The sequence below is a fragment of the Poecilia latipinna genome, unplaced genomic scaffold (assembly GCF_001443285.1).
Source record: "Poecilia latipinna isolate Pla-1442-1.1 unplaced genomic scaffold, P_latipinna-1.0 Scaffold275, whole genome shotgun sequence".
NCBI classification, from domain to species: Eukaryota; Metazoa; Chordata; class Actinopteri; order Cyprinodontiformes; family Poeciliidae; genus Poecilia; species Poecilia latipinna.
Window position 1 is genome coordinate 36,560 of NW_015112891.1, and position 20,125 is coordinate 56,684.

General features: G+C 40.4%; 4 protein-coding genes across 7 annotated transcripts in view; 1 reads left to right on the plus strand and 3 right to left on the minus strand.

Moving 5' to 3' along the window:
- On the plus strand, nt 1-10,376 carry tbl3 (transducin beta like 3). The gene is made up of 23 exons (XM_015033641.1): nt 1-221; nt 332-383; nt 479-574; nt 911-958; nt 1,043-1,184; nt 1,289-1,373; nt 2,057-2,227; nt 2,324-2,399; nt 2,477-2,573; nt 2,649-2,866; nt 3,593-3,734; nt 4,174-4,232; nt 4,347-4,453; nt 4,578-4,707; nt 5,924-6,163; nt 6,263-6,333; nt 6,777-6,933; nt 7,063-7,121; nt 7,670-7,773; nt 8,231-8,302; nt 8,490-8,648; nt 9,160-9,253; nt 9,551-10,376. Exons 1-23 carry the CDS (start codon nt 190-192, stop codon nt 9,909-9,911), a joined length of 2,772 nt encoding a protein of 923 aa, XP_014889127.1. The 5' UTR covers nt 1-189; the 3' UTR covers nt 9,912-10,376.
- Nucleotides 5,302-20,125, minus strand: part of drc3 (dynein regulatory complex subunit 3) — a 20,314-nt gene continuing 5,490 nt past the window's right edge. Inside the window, exon 13 of the transcript XR_001425121.1 lies at nt 5,302-5,312. The gene's annotated coding sequence lies outside the window, so the exon portion shown is untranslated. The remainder of the gene's footprint in view (nt 5,313-20,125) is intronic.
- Nucleotides 10,213-16,455, minus strand: noxo1a (NADPH oxidase organizer 1a). 2 transcript variants are annotated; one of them, XM_015033643.1, is made up of 8 exons: nt 14,913-15,354; nt 14,749-14,829; nt 14,596-14,668; nt 14,331-14,514; nt 13,385-13,575; nt 13,196-13,309; nt 12,993-13,110; nt 10,213-12,263 (listed from the first exon to the last, which is right to left on the minus strand). In XM_015033643.1, exons 1-8 carry the CDS (start codon nt 14,976-14,978, stop codon nt 11,540-11,542), a joined length of 1,551 nt encoding a protein of 516 aa, XP_014889129.1. In that variant the 5' UTR covers nt 14,979-15,354; the 3' UTR covers nt 10,213-11,539. The 2 variants fall into 2 exon arrangements, with proteins under 2 accessions (XP_014889129.1, XP_014889128.1); XM_015033642.1 differs by having other exon boundaries at nt 13,196-13,575; nt 14,913-16,455.
- Nucleotides 16,999-20,125, minus strand: part of gid4 (GID complex subunit 4 homolog) — a 3,777-nt gene continuing 650 nt past the window's right edge. The window contains exons 2-6 of one of the 3 annotated variants that reach the window (XM_015033653.1): nt 19,892-19,951; nt 18,635-18,742; nt 18,256-18,357; nt 18,049-18,173; nt 16,999-17,946 (exon numbers count right to left, since the gene is read on the minus strand). In XM_015033653.1, the coding sequence (XP_014889139.1) occupies nt 17,883-17,946; nt 18,049-18,173; nt 18,256-18,357; nt 18,635-18,742; nt 19,892-19,951 (459 nt within the window). In that variant the 3' untranslated portion in view covers nt 16,999-17,882. Of the gene's footprint in view, nt 17,947-18,048; nt 18,180-18,255; nt 18,358-18,634; nt 18,743-19,891; nt 19,952-20,125 lie in introns of all 3 variants that reach the window. The other 2 variants (XM_015033652.1, XM_015033654.1) reach the window with 2 other exon arrangements.

Sequence of the window (20,125 nt, forward strand, 5' to 3'; positions counted from 1 at the left end):
TTTTACGTGCTGAACTTTTGACCAATCACAGCTCCGCTCACTCAGATGGCGTACAACGCGTGCGACACGGGCAACAACATGCGGGACGGATTGTGGTGGCTGTAGTCAACGTGTGAAATGAGAAACCGGTGATTTATATCGTGTTTGTTTATTAAAAATATTCTGCTTTTGGAGGTTCCGGTTATCATTATGGCGAACACAAACCTGCAGTTCAAAACGAAGTAAGTTCATCTTGTGTCGCTCTTACCTGAAGACAGCTAGCCCGACCGAAAGTGTATGATAGAAAGCTGTAACCTTTCATTGATGGATTTCCGTCTTAATGTCATTTCAGTTACGCTGTTTCCAGCAAAATTGAGCCGTTTTACAAAGGAGGGAAAGTACAGGTGAGCTCTGAGAAGTTTGTCTAAGCTGAGCTGTGTGTGGTTGGAGGGTGAGTTGTGCTCTAAATGTGAAATTGTCTATGTGTATTTTTTCCCAGATCAGCAAAGATGAGAAGTACATTTTCTGCACATGTGGATCCCGTGTCAATGTTTTGGAGATCAGCACTGGCAAGATCGTCCACTGTGTGGAACATGTGAGTTCATATCGACTATGAAGCATAAATATAACAATAAAGTAGTTTGACTTGGTCACATTCAAGCTCAAATTGAAATAAAAAAATCTCAGCTGAAATTTTTTTTATCAGTCACTTCTGCTAAATATTGAATCTGTTATGAACTATTTTTGGCAACTTAATTTTTCCCAGACATTTTCCCTTGTGCTTCTTTGTCACAAACACAAAGTCTTGTATGTAATCGTCTGCTTTTTGTTCATGTAAATAAACTAGGTGTAGATGCACGCAGTGATAAAAATCATTTTGTGTTTTTTTTTTTTTTCTTCTTTCCTAACTTTGTCCAAATATGCCCCGCAGGATGATCAAGAGGATATCACATCATTTGCAGTGAGCTGTGATGATGAGGTCGGTAGGGAATACTTCCCCTAAGCATCATGGCGTATCAACAGATCAGGTTTTAAAACAAAAACACGTTTCTTTTGTGTCCAGCTACTGGTGACAGCCAGCAGAGCTATGCTGCTGAAGCAGTGGGACTGGAGGCAGGGTACCTGCACTCGCTCCTGGAAGGCTATTCATACCATCCCTGTGGCCAGCATGACCTTTGACCCCAGCTCCACCCTACTTGCCACAGGTCAGCAATGCCATGATTTGAACACAAATCACCTGATCTCTGCTACATCATCATCATCAAAATAAAATAAAAAAAAAAAAAAAACATTTGTGTTTGTCCTGCAGGTGGTTGTGATGCTACCATAAAAGTTTGGGATGTGGTTAAGCAGTACTGCACTCACAATCTCAAAGGATCATCTGGTGTAGTACAGTAAGTGTCTGTTACTACGAACGAGGTCCAAGAATGAGGATAAAACAGACAATTTCATGTGTCATCATACCCTTACATCACTTCTGCAAAAGTGTTGCTATTGCCTTGATCTTTTTGTCACAAAACAGCCCCGAACGTCAGTTCATTAAGACTTTATACGGTAAGATGAACACAAAATGGTGCAAAATTGTGAAACGTTAAAAAAAAAAATCATCATCATTTTCTAATAAAGCGGCAAGTCCTTTAAAGTCTTTCTACTGGCTTGACTCATTTAGAGACTGAAAGTTGACCCATTCCTCTTTATAAAGCAGCTCAGATCGGATGGAGTGCCTCTGTGAACATACATCTTCAAGTCTTGCTGGAGATTTTCAACTGGGATTTAGGTTTTGGCCATTCTAACACATATTTGTAACTAAACCTTTGCACCTCTTGTTGGATATCTGAGGTAGTCATCCTGCAGTTCATCTCTGCTTAATAATTTTCTTGCTCGTTCTGTTAGTTTAGGTGGATCTGCATGTCTTGGGTATTATGTGATTGTAATATGACAAAATATGAAAAAAAAATCTGAGGGGTATGAATAGTTTTGCAACACCCTGTGAAGCTTAAACATCATCCAGTCACACAGAATCATGACTTTAATTAGAAAAACAAAACGTTGCGCTTTCGTCTGTGTGTTTGTGCAGCTTGGTCCAGTTCCACCCCGACATCAGCCGACTGCAGCTGTTCTCCTCGTCTGTGGACTGCGGCGTTCGGCTGTGGGACCTGCGCTCCAGCCAGTGTGTGTGCGTCCTGGAGAGCCACTACAGCGCCGTCACCTCTCTGAGCTTCAGCAGAGACGGTCACACCATGGTCAGGTAGGGAGGAATCGGCCAGCGCCTACGCAGTTTGTTTTTAATTACCCGACTGCTTTTCGGATGCAGCTCTGATTCGTCTTGATGTTTTCCTTGTAGTTCTGGGAGGGACAAAATCTGCACTGTCTGGGACCTCAAATCTCGCCAGGCTAAAAGAACCGTTCCTGTTTACGAGGTAAGATGTGAGAAGGCATTCCCATTTTTTTTTTCTGTTTCAGTAAAAATAAACTTAGTGTTTGTTTTTCCCTCCAGGCTGTTGAGGGAGTCGTGCTGCTGCCTGAGAAGACGGACTTATCTCAGATTGGAGTCAAAAGCAAAAGCTTGCATTTCGTCACTGCTGGAAGCAAAGGTTTGATCCACAGCTGTCTTTAAATAAATTTTTTATATCTCTATGCCTCACCTTTACTCTCAACTTTCCCTGCAGGTGTGCTGAGAGTGTGGGAGGCAAGCACTGCTCGCTGTGTTTATACCCAGAGCCTTCCCTCGACCCTCACGCCGTCCTCTGAGGAAGACAAAGAGGACGACAACCCTCGCAGTCTGACGTATCTTTTCCACCTGCCTGCCTCCTCCAGACTGGCCACGGTCACTGCAGAGCACAACATACTCTTCTACCAGCTGCCCAGTCTCACCACACAGCAGCAAGTCAGTACTGGGACTTACTTATCATTGACTGATTACATGCATGACTCATGTTGCATGTGCTGTCTTGTTTAGGAAGCCTGATCTATTATTCTACTATTGCTAAAAAAAACAAAACAATACAATAATAAAAGGAAGGTTATTTATAACAGAAATAATCTAGCTTGTTTAAAACACAATACTGGCACACATTTAATTAAGAATTTTATTAGAGTTGTTCATTGCTGTGGTTATGCTACAGTTCTAGTAACCTTTGACTTTATACCTTGAACAACATCTGTTTGGTTGAAACTTGGACACAGATGGGTATTGCAGCAGAAAAGTGACACCATTTTGGAATCGGCAACGCAGGCGGATGATAAACCTTAGAAATATTTACATAACGTTCTTAAAAGTGAAAACATTCACTTTAAATCTGTTCCACCGTTTCTCTGCAGAAGATGGCTCAAATCTTTAGTCCAGATGCTGGTTGATGATTAAAAGAAGCATAAAGTTTATTTGCAACCATCTGGAAAATTAACCCAAATATTGAAGTGGGTGTATATATGAATTTCCTTGTACATACTTGTGTTAATTCAAACTTGTGCACCAGATTCTGGTTTATAAAATTTATCGAAGTTGTATGTCGGATTATTTTATGATTTTTGCTGTATAAAGAAGCTAATAGCTGCTAGATGTTGCAGACATTGGCTATGTTGGAGTTCATGGAAACGTGTCCCTTTCTCGTAGTTTGTGGGTTACAACGACGAGGTGCTGGACGTGAAGTTCCTGGGTAAAGACGACACTCACATCGTGGTGGCCACTAACAGCAGTCAGCTGAAGGTCTTCCAGCTGCTCACCAACAGCTGCCAGATTCTCTACGGACACACAGGTGAGCGACCAGCAGAGGGCAGCATCTGTCCTTTAGCTGGATGAGAATCACATCCACCTGATTCACTGAGTTCTGTCACGATCTTTTGCTTTCTGGCTGTTTACCTCCAAAAACAAGCCAGTAAGTGCAGAAGTGTTCATATGAGCATTAACAGGGTTTTCTAACTTCCCTAATGAGATTATTTGTAAGTTTGTTTGGAGTCAACTTTTCTTATTTTTACGAGCATGCAGCTAACAAATAAAAAAAAACGCCAAACATTTGTCAGAATTTTAAATAATTTACTCTTTCTGCACAAAAGAAAAGCAATAAAATCTGTGTGTGTGTAGCGCCAGAATCTAAACAAATCAGGTCTGTAATAGTCAGGCTTATGACTTGCTGAGCAGGTTAGATGAAGATGTTTATCACTCACTGCTCGGTTTTATTTGCTTGTCTTCCTCAGATACTGTCCTCACTCTGGATGTGTTCAAAAAAGGCTCTCTGTTTGCAAGCTGCGCAAAGGTAAACACAAACCCTGACTTTGGTTAGTCATGTAGCCCATGCGCCTACAGATTTTTGGGAAGCCATATACATTTGCATGCTGTTTTGTGTGTGTGCGTGTGCGTGTGTGCGTAGGACCGGTCAGTGCGTGTCTGGCAGCTGGACAGTGACAGCGGTCAGGTCCGATGTGTAGCTCAGGGATCCAGCCACACTAATGCTGTCGGCTCCATCGGCTGCTCCAGGTAAAGCTGCTCTCTGCTGAGGTTTCTCGTCTCCCTTTACACACACACACACACACACACACATTGTGACAGCTGCTGATTAATCCAGCTGTTTGAGTGAATTTCCATTTTTGTTGGTGTCCAGGTTGAAATCGTCCTTCGTTGTGACCGGCAGCCAGGACTGCACCGTGAAGGTGTGGGATCTGCCAGCCGAGTTTTCCGGAGAAGAAATCCATCAGCTGAGCCCCCGCAGCACAGAGAAGGCACACGACAAGGTACAAGACAAAAAAAAACAAAAAAAAAAAAATTAAATCATGGTATTTTTATGGTCTGTTTATTGTATGGTGTTGTATATTTTTGGATATATTTTATGTCTTGTCTGAATTTATCCAGATGCAGAAAGAAAACAGAGAAATACTACTTTACCTTATGATTGATAAAAAAGTAAATAAAAGTAAAACTCAGTAAATCTCGTGAAATCTGAAAATCCAGAAACCAGTCTGGAAAATTAGAAAATCTTGAAATGGAAATTTGTCGGAATCCAAAATGTGAGATTCTGATACTCCATCTTTTTTTTTTTTTGCACATCTTTACCGAGGGTGCCAATATTATAATAATAGTGCAGTTTTTGTGTTTGTTTGTTTTTTTTTAAGAGTGATTGTTAATGTTTCACCATATCAGAAAGTTTTATATATTCATTAATTCTTTGGCCCTTTTATTCTCATCTTTAAAAAATAACGTCTTTGTCTGCGTCTTTGTATCTATGTTTATACGGGACATAGAGAGTCTTGTGTCATTGATTTAATGCATATTCCATCCAACATTTGACCTTAATTACATGTTAAATATTGAGGTTAAGGAAGAAGAAGCTGAGCAGCACCTTCTCTAGATCCACAAACAATTAAATGTTTGATATGTGTTTTTTTATTATTATTATTAATATCAGAAGGTGGATACAGATTTTATTTGTAGAACCAGATCTCGCTCTGTACCCAAAGCAGGCTACAATCCCAAGTCCAGATGTCTGTCGTCATGGAAACTGGTTCATGCTCAGAAGGATCATTTTTGGAGTTTTGCTCACTCCTGGGTTTGTCTCCCATCAGTCTGATACCGTAAAGAAAAAATTCCACATCTCACGGTTTTTCCCGCTACACACACACACACACACACACACACACACACACACACACACACTTTCTGGCATGAGACGAACAAAAGAACAATCAGAGTATTATCTGTGCCAGGTTACCTAACTCTCCTTTTGCTGAGTTGCATTCCTTTTAGCACATTGTGAAAATGTCAAGCCCTATTACCTTGGAAGCGACTCTTGTTTGCACAAATGATAAGAATCTATTTCAGTCAGGAGGAGAAACTTTGAAGCACATCCCCATTTTTTTCACATTTTAATCTTCGGGGCGCTGAACTTTTTTTTTTTTTTTTTGATTCCGTTCCAGCTGATTCCTGTTGTTTTCTTCTTCATTGTTTCTGCAGGACGTAAACAGTGTTTCAGTGTCTCCCAACGACAAACTGCTGGCCTCCGGCTCGCAGGACCGCACAGCCAAACTCTGGTCTCTGTCGGGGGATGGAAACCTGGGACTCCTGGGTGTGTTTCGGGGCCACCGGCGGGGCATTTGGAGTGTGTGTTTCTCTCCCGTGGACCAGATCCTGGCTTCTTCCTCTGCAGACGGCACCACCAAGCTGTGGGGCCTGCAGGACTTCAGCTGCCTCAAGGTGGGACAACGTCAGGGCATCTCACATGTCTGTCATGAAGCATGTTTCGTTTTAAAGCACGATAACTGAGAACTGCTCTTCAAATTACTTCCTGTTAAGACATTTGAGGGCCATGACGCGTCGGTCCTGAAAGTGATCTTTGTGAGCCGTGGCACCCAGCTGCTGACCAGGTATCGACTTCCCTCTGTTCACAATTATTATTGAGTCCTTTTACGAGATCGGCGTCTGACTGCATTGTGGTATCCGTAAAGAATGATTGTGTAAAAAAATAAATAAATAAAGGCCAGCAACACAGAATTTTGCAGAAATATTTAATACTTCTTGAACTTTTTCACATTTCTCTCCAACTTTATTGGGATTTTATGTGACGGATCAGAACAAAATGTAGTGTATAATATCTAACGGAAGAAATCTGGTTTTTAAACATCTGAAAAGTGTGGCTTGCATTTGTATTCAGCCCCAATAACATGACAAAAAGCAGAATTGATATTTAAGTATGCATACTAAGCAGTGAGATTTTCGCTAAAGCTTTTTTTAAAGATACTTTTTTATCTTGTCTTCAACACACACAGCTGCATAAAAACCTTTCTTGATTGAATTTTTCTCCCCTCAGCGGCTCAGACGGTTTAGTGAAGCTGTGGACCATAAAGACCAATGAGTGCGTGAAGACATTGGACGCCCACCAGGACAAAGTGTGGGGTCTCCACGGCAGCCGTAAGGACGACAAGATGGTCACCGGCTCAGCAGACTCAAACATCACAGTGTGGCTGGTGAGTTCAGAGGTCACTGATGGTCAAAAAAGCAGGTCAGAGTGGATTAGGTTCACTAATATACCATATAGTTCTTACTCTCTATAAAACTACTGATTTTCATGCTGGTGTCATTATTTGCATCATTAGGATGTGACTAAAGTGGAGCTGGCAGAGGAACAAGCCAAACAAGAGGAGCAGATACTGAAGTAAGACTTGGACAACAACTTGTTTTTATTTTGTGTCACAGATCAAGCTGCTTTAATTTGGTTTTCGTCCGCCTCTTCTTACTTTAACCAAAACTGCAGACATTCACATTTCCATCGATGTGAAGGACTGCACGATAGCAGGAAAGCTTTATTTGTGATACTATTGTCGTATACTGTAATAGTTTAAATTATGATTAACCCAAAGTTTCCTAAATCTATCAAAAAAATGTTATTGAAAAACAGAATTTGAACGAATGACATTTGTAAATAATCTTATAAAATATCGCGTCCAAATCGTCCTTTGCCTTTACTCTAATACACATATTAATATTGTGATGGAGATTGTGGTATGGTATATTTTACAACGTGAATCTAAATTAAAATATCATCAAAGGACCGATTTATTTCAGAAACTCAGTTCAAAAGGGAAAATCTGGCACATTGATTGATTTCAACTATTTATTTCTGCTCACGTTGATAATTATGGCTTAAGTTAAAGTTTACAAAACCCAAAATTCAGGCTTTTATTCGCCCCATTGTGTTTAAAGGCAGCAGGAGTTGTCCAACCTGTTGCACGAGAAGAAATACCTGAAGGCCCTGGGTCTCGCCATCTCGCTGGACCAGCCTCACACGGTGCTCACTGTCATCAAAGGTAATCAGGTTGACCTTAACTTGTCTTTTCAACCTTCATTCTGTTTTCCTCCTACGCTAAGTAAACACATAAACAGGCTTTGTTGTATTTGCACTGCGCTGCGTTTATTTTCCGTCTGTCATGAATGGCTTCCCGCTGACTCACTCGTTCATTGAAGCATAAAGGGGATAAACTCTTTCCTAACAATGGCTGTTATTTTGCAAAAGTACCCGAGAATTTGAACAGGAAGTGAAGAAACGTGTTTATGACTTATTGTTCAGTTTTCTGAATGTTGACAGGAGGCAAACCTGCTGCAGAAATCTCCACAGACTATCCTTCTATGAACGGCTTTAAAAAAAAAAAAAATCATGTGTATATTCATCTGATAAAATAAGAAGCCAGTGCGTTTTCTGTGTGCAAAATATTCAGTTTGTTTTAAACCCGGCTGCTAATTGAAGTCTTGCTGTGTTGCTTTTAGCTATTCGTCAGGCGGAGGACGGCAGCGATCTGTTGGAGTCGACGCTGCTGCGGCTGCGAGCAGATCAAAAAGGTAACGAACAAACAAACAAATCTGTGTTGGATTGTTGGAAGGTTCGGAAACAAGACCATAAGTGCAGCTTGATTTATTTGGAATCAATTAATGTCTTAAATATGCTCATTTTCTAATAATAAACAGACACCTAAAACGTTTTTTTTTTTTCCCACCATCTAATGTTTCTGGTTGCTGCCCCACTCAGAGTCGCTCCTGCGCTACTGTGTCGTGTGGAACACCAACGCCAGGAACTGCCTGGACGCCCAGGCGGTCCTCCAGGTGCTGCTGACCCACCTGCCGCCCGAGGAGCTGCTGCAGTTCCAGGGGGCCCGGACGCACCTGGAGGGCCTCATCCCGTACACAGGTCAGCAGGCGGCAAAATGGATACAAAGTGTTACATCTAGAGTGAAACACTGGCACTGCAAGCAGCCTGGTATTTAGTGTGTTTAAATATGTAGGAACAGAAAGCAGTTAAAAATGCACAGATTGGGTTTTTCTTAGAGGTGAAAATTGTCTGAGTTCTTAATTTTGATCTGTTTAATGAACATAAAAACATAAAGTTTAGGTATGCAGCATTTTAGCTCCCAATAGCCCAACAGAGACAATCAAGGAAAGATCTGGAAATTTAAATTTAATGGCAGGTGTGCAGGTAGAAAACCAGACAAAGGGCAGCATGAACTTTATTAGTGGAAAGCTTGACCCTAGTTATTCATTCTCCTTCCTGTTGAAATCATAATAATAAAACAGCCTTTAGCGTAGTTGAAAGTATTTTGTTGTATTTTAATCAGGTACTAGGCATATTGACACCTTAATTTGGTCCTTATGTGTATTATATCTACTAAACAGGTTGTTTATTCATCTTCTTCTTCCCACAGAGAGACACATGGAGAGGATCGGCCGTCTGCAGCAGGCGTCCATGTTTCTCAACTACATGTGGCAGAAAATGCGAGTAGCTGGAGCCTCATCTGGGTGAGCTGTTTCACTCCTCTGTTTGAAATCCTTCTGTACTGACTGCTGGCTTATGTAGAGCTTTGCAAAACTTTACTTACTGATGCGTACGTGCAGCTTGCCTCCTACATGAATTACGACACAGACTCTGTGCCAGTGTTTCCTCTTCACGGGGACCAAGGATTCCTAGCTGAGCTGCATTTTTGCAAAGCCATAAATACCTAGCCGAAGGTTTCCCAGTCTGAACTTGCTGGCAGGAAATACTGCAAGTGATTCTGCAAACTAGATCTTTAATCAATTTTATTCCATCTCGTCTAGTATGGAGCAGGACGAAGACATGGACACCACTCCTCTCGCGCAGACGCAGCCCTCGTTTTTCCTCGATAAAGAAAACGCAAGAGGCGGCACCGATGAGAGGGAAGACCGAGGCGACGACGGGGATAGAGAGCAAGAAGAAGAGTCCGGTTCTGAGGTGAAAGATGAAGAGGAGGCCGAAGAAATCAGCGCCTCGAAGAAAGCCTCCGCTAACGACGCACGGGAGAAAAAGGGGGAAACCAACGGGCGCCGCCAGTCAGAGAGCGAGGAGAGCTCAGAGGAGGAAGAGGAGGACGATCATGTAGTGCAAGTGATGCGAAATCTCCCGATTTCATCCGCTCCCCGACTCCAAGCTTTAAGTTAACAGGATCAATGAGTTCGCCTCTAGAAGGAAACCTCCCGAGGTTTAACTCTGCAGATCATTAACTGACTGACTGACTGCGGCTGTCAGGGAAACAAAGGGGGAATTGATGCGAAGCAGATAACAGGTTTCACTGCAACTATTTCTGTGCTGCCTAAGCTCCTAATCAGTTCCTCTATGCAGGTTTTAGACGGGAAACAAAACGACCAAATCATCCTGATTTCATTTCATGTAACATCAAGGAGGCCTTGGAGAGGAAGAACTGGTTGCATAAGCGTCTAGGCCGTGTGCCAGGGTGATTTTTTTAAAGCCTATTGTAATTAGAAGGTATGCAACAGTGCATAGCGCCTGTTTACAGGATTGTAAACATGCAGTTTCCTTATGTAACAGTCAAAGGAACAGTCAAACATATTTCTAATGTAGTGGCTCATATGTTTATAAATAAATCTCTTTTATGTGCCTATTTTGTAAAGGTTTTGAACTGATAATTGACTTTTTTTTTTACCCATTATTTGTCTGATTGTTAAGCAGGAGACTTGTTTTTTTTTTTGTTGTTGTTTTTTTGCAAAATCTAACATTAGTCAGGCTTCAATTAAAAAAAACAACCAAAAAGCAGTTTTCTGCCTTGAAGTAAAATTATGAGAATTTAGAGAATAAATTGTGATCAACCAATGAAGAAACCACAAAAACAAATCCTGCAGACAACCAACTGTTTTTTTTAGCTAGATAAAAACTAAAGAGTTGTTGTCTAACAGGATGTTGTTGCTGTTCGTTTTTTGAAGCCTCCAGCATTTCAAAGGATGTCAGTTTTACCCGTCAGAAATGTCTGAAGGAAGCTTTGGGGAAGAAGCAGAAATTCCTATTTAAGTCTAAATTCATCTCTGGGAAACAAAGTCCAGACTCCTCAAGCTCTATCTGTGCAACCAAAGTACTTTGCATAAGTTTTCATACCCCTCTAACGTTTGTCACATTTTGTAACATTAGTGTTGCGTATTTCAGAGCGGCATCGGGTTCTGGGATTACTGTCCTTGGCAACTGAGGCGGAGGTTCACCTTATATCCAGAACACAACTAAAAACATACAGTCGAAGGGTTAATATGGTCCAGTCAAAGTCCAGACCTTAATTAAAAGAGATTGAAAACTGATGTTTACAGAACCTCTTTAAGTTAATCCAGCCTACTTCACAAAGAACAATGGACAAAAATGAGTCTGCATGTTCAAATCTGGTAGAGAAATAAAGTATAAAAAGGAGACTCTTCTCACTGTGATGTTTTCACATGTGAAGACTCCATGTTTTGTACATTTTCTTTCAGGTATGACACAAAAGCATTCAGTATTAAACCCACAAGATCATTTTATTCATTTTCATCTCTACAGTTAACTGAATGCAATGCGTACAGATATCAGATAGGGGGGGGATTATCCGGTATGAGAGTTGATACAAAACTTAAAGCACCTAGTCATTCAGACGAAATACATCCAGTTGTTGGTTACTTGTTTATTTTATATATATTAATCAAAGTATTGATTGATACATAAGTGGAAGGATATATCTGTTTGGTTTTTTTGTTTTATGTTCCAAGGCCGTCAAGAAACCAGTGTGCACCGTTAATGCAGAAGAGCTTTAACTTTCATCGACCCGTCACCTCAGTCGAAGTCGGTGACAGGTTGCTTTTAGTCGCGTTCTTACGGGTGACTGAGGAACAGCGGGTGAGAATCTCCTGGGCCCGAGGTCTCGGGGGAACCTTGGGGGGCTGGGGCCCCTTGTAGAGGTTGGGGTCGGAGACGCTGGGCAGCAGAGTTCCCTCAGGGTGGCTCGTTGGGCTGAGGCAGTTGGACGCCGTGGGCTGTGGCGTGCGGCAGAATCGCAGCTGTTGGTCGTTGGCGCCGTAGCTCAGGTTGAGGGATGAGCCGGCGGACATGGAGAGGGTGTCGTCGTCGCTGAAGCTGTCGCTTTCAAAGCTGTCCACCGACTCTGCTCTGAGGATCCGTCCGCTCTCCTCCTGCTCTTCGTCACTCTCCACCAGGATGACCGGAAGAGGGGATTGCACTGGAGATGTTGGGGAGGTGAGGTGGCTGTTTGCTGGAGCAGGGAGGCTCACTGCAGGCTGAGCGTAAGGCTCCTCGGACAACCGGTTCAGAGACTGAGACCTGTGGATGCTTTCTGTTGGGATGATGGGCCTGGAGTTAGGATGCTGGGGCAGGTCGCCATAGGAATGCCAGTGGTGTAAGATGGAGGAGGCGGGCTGGAGAGAAGAGGAGTTTTGGACATTATACTGAGACAACATCTGAACCCGAGGGTATATGTAGGGCTGCAGGTTCAGAGACGGGACGTAGCCCACTTTTCCTTTGTGTCTGTCAAAAGTCAGAGAAGATAAAAGAGGACATACAGATGTAACTATAACAGAACTGAGCTAACACCAGTCAGAAAAACAAAACATACTACAAGCAAGTTTATACAAAACGTTTAAAGCTAGCGTGCATATACATAAAACCCCCATTTGTCTGATGCCCCTGAATAAAAACTAGTGCACCCAAATTGCCTTCAGAGGTCAATATTTTGTGGAACCACCTTTCCGGCCAATTACAACTGCACATCTTTTAGCTCTGGACTTTGACTGGGCCTTACTGTCACACAATTATGCATTGACCATTTCATTTTAAGGCTGTCTGTTGCCCAGGTTGCACAGGATTTATCCCTGGATTGCTATGAATTCATCTCATTCCTTCTTTTCATCAACTCTTGAGCAATTTTCCTGTCCTCTCTGATGCAAAGCGTCCACACACGACGAGACAGCCGCCAACATGTTGCACAACGGGGGGGTTTTTTTTAAAGTGATACGCAGCGTTTTGCTTACAGGCCCAAAACTAAAACTGTTTGAGATGTCCGAAGCTTTGGATATTGTTTCATAACCTAAACATTCTTTAAACCTGATACAAGTTTATCCCTGACCTGTGAGGTGTGTTTGTTGATCTTCCCAATGCTTTATGTACACTGATGTACTCTGACAAACTTCAAATGCTCCCATAGAGCAATCACAAACATTATACATCCCATATAACAGTAGAAGGATTCAATGTTACCTTATGAGCCACCAGCCATTATCCGGGTTCTGCATGACCTCCACCACTTCACCGATGTTCACGCTTACTTCATCCTCTATTTTGGAATTGTAGCTCCTGACAACTGTGTAAAGCATCCCTGTGGGAGGCATAAAGAGCTTTAGGAATAATCACCTCCAACTCATCAACTAATGTTGTCAGGATGTTGGTTTCTGTGCGTGTACCTCTCGATGGTGTACCGTGCACTTCCTCTTCGTCCTCCTCGTCGTCTAAGTTCTCCAGGTAGGGTGCAGGAAACCAGGCCATCCTCTTCTCCTCGTTCTCTACGAGCCACCACCCTGCACACGCATTCACGGGATCCCCCGATTGGATTGGGAATGTTCTAAGCATTGCTCGAGTTGTGCTTTGCTCACCTCCTTTGTCTTTGATGAGAACGTCAAGCGTCTCATTCACAGCTACTTTGAAAGGTTTGTTTTTGGTGTCTTTGGTCTCGTATGGGGCTATACATCTGTAGGTCTCTGTGACGAACGGCTGGGTCACATTGCCGCTGCTGTCCTGTCTCCCGTAGCTCCGGATCTCGTCCTCGGAGGGCATGATGATGATGCTAAGGTGAATACACAAAGCTATTTTTGTATTTTTCTTCTGCAGACGTCGAGTTTGTTGCGCAATCAGAAAGCAAAGCTTTTAAGTTGCCTTTTCATCTGGAAATGGGAATTACGCAACGCGTACTTGTGAACTTCTCTAATCAGATCTAATTACAGTAACTCTCCTTGTCATGTGCTGTAGTACACACAAAAACACTGAAGGTGAAATTTTTCGACCGTGTTATCTTCCCTTCAAATCAAATCAAGATATCCCGTCTGTACTTATCAGATCCAGCCACAAGCGCTTTTCCTGAACCTTTGAAATGACATTGTTTTTATGATGGCACCAAAATGATCTTTTTTGTCTAAATGCCTATGAGTAAATATGAAAGATCTCTGGTAGGAGTGATCTCATTTTGATAACTGGGGGAAGTTCAAAAATCTTCAAAACAATGAAAATTTAGTTGCAATTTTAACAAACAAAAAAGGCTTTTGTTTCTTCTTTAAATGTGTGACAGTGACCTCACAATGCGAAAAGTTCACATGACTTGATTTAATATGAGACGGATTTATGGACATTGACATGGTGTCTCATAGCAAGAACTGAGACAGGATGCACAAACCATGTGAAAATGACACATTTCTGTTGTAATTAAGCCCTGATAACGAATTAATAGAAGTAGCAATATTTTCCTTTACTTGATTTTTTTAAAAAGGTTTTCCTATTCTTCTCGTCTCATTGCATGCATCCAACTGCAGCAGAAGAAACTCCTACCTGTTTTTGGTGAACTCTGGTTTTAGCTCGTTCTCATTTGGTTGCAAGAACTTTGCCAGGTCAGCAGACTGTGAGACGTGTTGATCACAGCTCAGGAGTTCATTGCAGTATTTCTGCAAATACTTGAGGCGCACCAGTGATTTATTAGGCCCCTTGCCTTGGCTCTTCTGCTTCACTTTGTTGCCTGAACAACAAAAATATATACTTATTTAATTCCAACTGTATCCAGCTAGACATTTATTATTTATAGTTTAATCTCACCCACTTTGAAATTTAGGGAGGATTCTGTCAGATTTTTTCATTTTACTTCCAGAGGAAAACTTCTTCTTTAGCTGTTTCTATAAGAGAGAGAGAGAGAAGTGAAATAAGTCGTATAGCACAAGCTCAGGGACTAAATAGTGCAGTTTTTAATACTTACATGCATTTCTCTGAAATCTTCAAAGCTTCTGTAAACTACAATTTCATTCTGATCCGACCAAAGCACAGATGTTATGTACATCTGAAAGAAGATACGCCATATTCTTAAAGCAGAAAATTCCTCAACATTTATTTCCTACAGACAAAGACACCATCGCTCCTTACTTTGTTCTTCTCCTTGTGAAGGACTCCGGTTAGACGGATGCCGACTGGAAAACGCTCAGACCCCATGACAACTGGACGGCTGGACAGGAGATCGTGTGCACTAGCTGCCTCTCAGTCTCATTCAGGAATGTGCAGGAGGCCGACGTGCAGGTGAATTTATATTTCCTCCGCCACACACAGGCGTGGTTGGACCGCTCACGCAGTCTCAATCAATGATCGTCTGCATAAAGGGAATTCCTGCAGTGTTCCAAAGCCAGCATAGCTGACAATGAGAAATGTAAAGAAAAAGTCAGGTTGGCTTAGTGGGTTTGGAGGCATCACTGTATGAGAAAATATTTGGCTTTTGTTTACAGTTTTGCTCAGAACGCAGTTTATTTCTCTTAGAACTGAGTTGGATGAAACCAATAGTAGAAATAAATAAATAAACAATATAGAACATATATAACAATAGAAATAGTAATAAACACAGAACCACAGTAATTATTCTCCACACCCACATGTGCCCTTACAGGAAGAGAATGGCTGAAATCATTTCCTATGAGATAAACTCTCTAAAAATAGATTTTACTTTATGCCAGTTAGGATGATGAAGAGTTTTATTTTCCTGTTTGGCAGCTACATAAACTACACAAAATAGTTGTGCACAGTTCTTATGCAAAATAACCAGTTGTGTCCCACATGTCTCTTGTGTCCTTTTAAATAAATGCATTTTAGAATGAATCACTGAGAAAATGAAGCCTGGATAAAAATATATTCCTCAGTATATGTAGGCAGTAAAATAAATCTCATTTTACTTTTATTGGCACTCGAAACAAATCCTAAAATAAAGTAGCATATCGAATGCAGTGATGTGATCATCACATTTTAATATCAAAGGATAATTTGGTAAATACAAAATAGACTTTTCAAATTATTTAATTTACTAAGGATAAATAGCCATCCAGTCTAAGTTTTATTATGTACAAATTACTTTCCATATTATTTGATTAAATTAAGTCCCTGCTTCTGCTGTCCTCCAAAAAAGTAGAGCTGCCTCATGTTGGGAATTCAGCCTGAAAATTTAGGAATAAAATATTTCATATAGCTAGAATATTACAAACCAATGAATACGTCAAACGAATTCAGAGTATTATGATACCACAACATTCTGGTTCTAGAGCAGGAGCTTCAGACCAACTATGAAGGTATTCCTAGCGCGAAACTATTTGCGCCAAGTTCACACCCAACACTTTCCGATTCGTGAATAACGTAAACTTTGGTTGTTTCTTGATTGACTTTGTGGCTGCTGCCATCTAGCGGCAGAATTTCAGCACCTGAGAGTAAAACTGAATTTTATGAAAACATCCAGAATATATAATGGTTACATTATATAAAAAGCAGGTTTTATGTAAAGGTTCATGGATTTTAAGGAGATGGCATGGAAGAACATGGATGGCATGATTATAAGAACCATTTAGATGATGCCATCAGTGAAAAGGAGTATTGCTGTTACTCTTTACATATTGCAATTATTTTTTTAGGATTCATCCATTGGCTTTATTCCAGAAAATATTCAGAAGATAATAACCTGGGGCTCCCTACAAGAAGTAATGGGTCTATTTTTATCTTAGGAAACAGAAGGGCCAACATCTGTATAAAATAGTTTATTCAACTTCAACGTTCACAAAGCTCAACATTTTCGTCAAATTAGAAACACTCTCTTTGAGATACTCTCTTAAACATTTTGCTTGATTTCATTGCACAAGTGTGTTTTTTTTTACATGGTTAATAATAAATAAAATTAATTTAATAAGAAAAAAGTAACATTTTCTGATTGCGTTTATGCATTTCATTGCACTGCTTTGAAAGAAATTTTAACTTGCTTTAACCCAGCTGTAAAATTGTAAGCTACCAAGGCCAAACGCAATTTGGCTTTTACATCATCCCGGTTCAGGAAAACTTACAGGATCCCAACAAGACGATGAAGAGATATTTTCCAAACATTTGCACTAAATTATCCAGGAAAACTGTATCTTTAAAGAGAAAAGCTTTACAAGTGTAAGGCAACAGAATTTTGAAAAAATAAGATATTAGGTTTTTGTTCCTACTTGTCACTTCCTTACTACTTTCACCGGTTTTTTTGTTGTTGTTTTTTTTAAATAAACTCTAAAACTCTCAGAAGTCACCAAACGTTTTCTTGTCGTTACCTCCAAAACCTAGAAAACGCTGGGATTTCAGAAATATTTCATTTACTTGACAAATCATTAACACCTTGTAGTGTAAAATAAAGCAGCAGTCTGAATTATATTAAATTAAAACATTTAAGAGGCAAGGGAAAAACCTTTCCACTCAAGTTCTTTGGCTTGCATAGAAAACCGTGGGAAGAAACCACGATTATCGCCGACCCGTTCTGATCCAGCTGGTACCCGTTCAGCTGTTTCACTTCAACTAAACATTCTCTTATCAAAATCTTGCATAAAATAAACCCTCTCTGTTATAACCACCAAATAAATCCCTATGGGTAATTAAACATATTTTCTGTTAAATATAAGATTTTCATTGCTGAACAAAATTAGCCTTTTCCTTTGCAAACCTCCACTAAAAGTGCAACGTGTCTCCATAATCAAGAATCTATTGTGATCTATCGTGATGTTCAATAACACAGAGCGCAAAAAAAAACAAACAAAAAAAAAAAAAACACTTGATGGCAAAGAATAATAACAATAGTAAAAAAAGCCAAACAAGAAACAAATTGACTTTTTTTTTTTTTTCTCGTCAGCCGCTCAGTCTGGACTGTTCGTGCCTCATCGATCTTTTGTCCAGCTCTTCTTCAATCCGTGCTTTCCTATTTGCAAATCAGGAAACGAGCACCTGGCCACTTGTTAGCTTCCTCCCAGAGAGGAAAACTGGTTATCCATCGGTGTTGTGGCGTCATGTTCCAGTTAGCTCCAGGGCGGCACTAGCCGTCTCTTGACAAAGAGTTTCGTCATATCACCGAAATTCATAAATAGGCATACTATGCTCCTGAACATGATTCAGACTTAGTGATTGGTACCTGTAGAAATGAAATATAAAAACTCACATTTATAACTTTATCCCAAAAAAAAGAAAAAAGAAAATAATACTTTTTTTTTTGAGGGAATTTCACTTTCATTACCACTCTGAGCTCCTGTGGTAATAGTAGCCCTCAATGGTGGCTGTGGACTTCTGGAAGCAGATGTAGTAGAAGCCAGCGAAGGAGGCGCCGCTGATGTCTTTGATCGTGTGGTCTGGAACAAGAAACTGCTCCTGGAAGACCAACAGCAGATGAAGCCGAAGCATAGTTCGAACAATTTAGAGAAACGGTGACATAAAATCTGCTCACCTTCCACCTCATAAAGATGTAATCACTGTTTTCCAACGCCTTGTAGTCGAAGTTGTCCGAGTTAAAGGTTTTGCCATGCTTGTAAAAAGCCTGAAACTTCCCCTTTTAAGAGAACAGGAAATATGGGGATCAATAACAGGTTCAAATGCATTTTTTAAACCTATACTCTTTAAAAATGTATCATCTGAAACGTAAACGAGACTCCAAAATTCAGGTAAAACACGCCAAATACGAGTACAATAAAAGGCACAAAACAATTCTAATTATCTTTAGGTGAAGTACAATTTTGGTTCAAAAGAATGAAACTGTGGACCAACATTTCATTAGTAAGACCATGAGAGGTGATGCTGAAAACAAAAATAAACCTGGACAGACATACCCAGTGCTTTCTGTCCACATCCTCGTCTGCATCCCACTTCCGGGTTAAAAATGGCCGCCTGCGGCTGATTATTTCACCAACAAAGAATGTTGTGAGAGTGGGGAACTCCTACAAAATATAAGAGACAAGAAAAAATAAAGGTTCATATTGCTAATAAACTGCAGGGTTCAAACACATATTTTTCAGGTTAATAATCCAGACCCTTCTAAAATCATATTTGCATCTTTTTATTCAAACTTAAAGTATAAATAACAACAACAATGATAACAACAATAATAATAATAATAATAATAATAATAATAAACCCCAATAAATTTAAGGTAGATAGTTGAACAGAGGTCAAGCTTTACATATCTAGTCTGAAAAATCACAGACCGAAAGGAACGGATTAATGACTGTGCAGTAGAATAAGAAATAATATCAGTGAATATCTTTACAAGGTCTTTTGCTTTCGTTCTAAAGTTTATGTGCACATTTTGCACTGAAATATATTCATCTCTGGGACAATGTTTATTACCAATATGCCATCATGAAGACGATACACTGAACCTTCCAGCCTTCAAGTGAATGAAAAATGATCTTCTTCAGAAAGGAGAAATATTTGTTTTCATATAACAAACATTCAAATTTTACCATTATTCATTAACATAACTGCTCGTCTTCCACACACCAACCTTACTTTCTGACCTGTGAACCTTTTATTTAAGTTTATTTTATAGACACACATCGACATAGACTAACTGAACAGAAAAAACATACCCATGTTTGCGTCATAGTGCTTATAGCAACAGCTAATTCGCAGCACTTGTCCCTAAATGGGCTGTTAAACAGTACAACTTAAAACTAGTAAAAACTGAAGTAGTAATCATTTAGCAGAACATAGTGTTGACAACATATACACAGTCATGCATATAAAACTGTGAGACATGAAACATTAAGTATGGACACAGTTCTGTTTTTGACATAACCAGAGGTTGTTGTTTTTTTTTTTAACATACTAAAACTGGTTATGGACTTTAGATTGAGAGGAAGTGAGTTCCAAATTGCAGATCCTCTCACAGACAGAGAGCACTTTGAGCAAAGGTGGATCTACATGTTGCATAACTTAACACGTATCGGGCAGAAAATATCTCACTTTGACCAAACTCACCTTCTCTAGATTCAGCCTGTCTGTAGCAAGCATGAACCAGTTGGTGTTCAGCCCTTGGGCGCATAAAGGTCAGTCTTACTACACCTGACCTAGTTTGCATAGCTTACCTCAGTCAGGCCTTTGATCTTCAGGTATCCACACAAATATGAGTCGTCCATCGTCACATGCTGTCCAACGCAAACAGATTATGGTACATGATGTCTCAAGGGGTTGACATAAAAAGTGCGAATGCATGATGCAAAAATGACAGCATGAGGTACTGAAACAAAGACTTACCCTTTTAAACACAGAATCTAGTACACATTAAGTTATACATTTGAAAATATGCTCTCTTTCCTATT

Coding starts and splice junctions, on each gene's coding strand:
- noxo1a (XM_015033642.1), bottom strand. CDS start 14,978: ATGGGGTCTGAGCGTTTTCCAGTCGGCATCCGTCTAACCGGAGTCCTT. Junction 14,515..14,595: donor AATCCTCCCTAAATTTCAAA/GTGGGTGAGATT, acceptor TTTGTTGTTCAG/GCAACAAAGTGAAGCAGAAG. Junction 12,264..12,992: donor AATGGCTGGTGGCTCATAAG/GTAACATTGAAT, acceptor GACTTTTGACAG/ACACAAAGGAAAAGTGGGCT.
- tbl3 (XM_015033641.1), top strand. CDS start 190: ATGGCGAACACAAACCTGCAGTTCAAAACGAA. Junction 222..331: donor AACCTGCAGTTCAAAACGAA/GTAAGTTCATCT, acceptor ATGTCATTTCAG/TTACGCTGTTTCCAGCAAAA. Junction 8,649..9,159: donor GGGCCTCATCCCGTACACAG/GTCAGCAGGCGG, acceptor TTCTTCCCACAG/AGAGACACATGGAGAGGATC.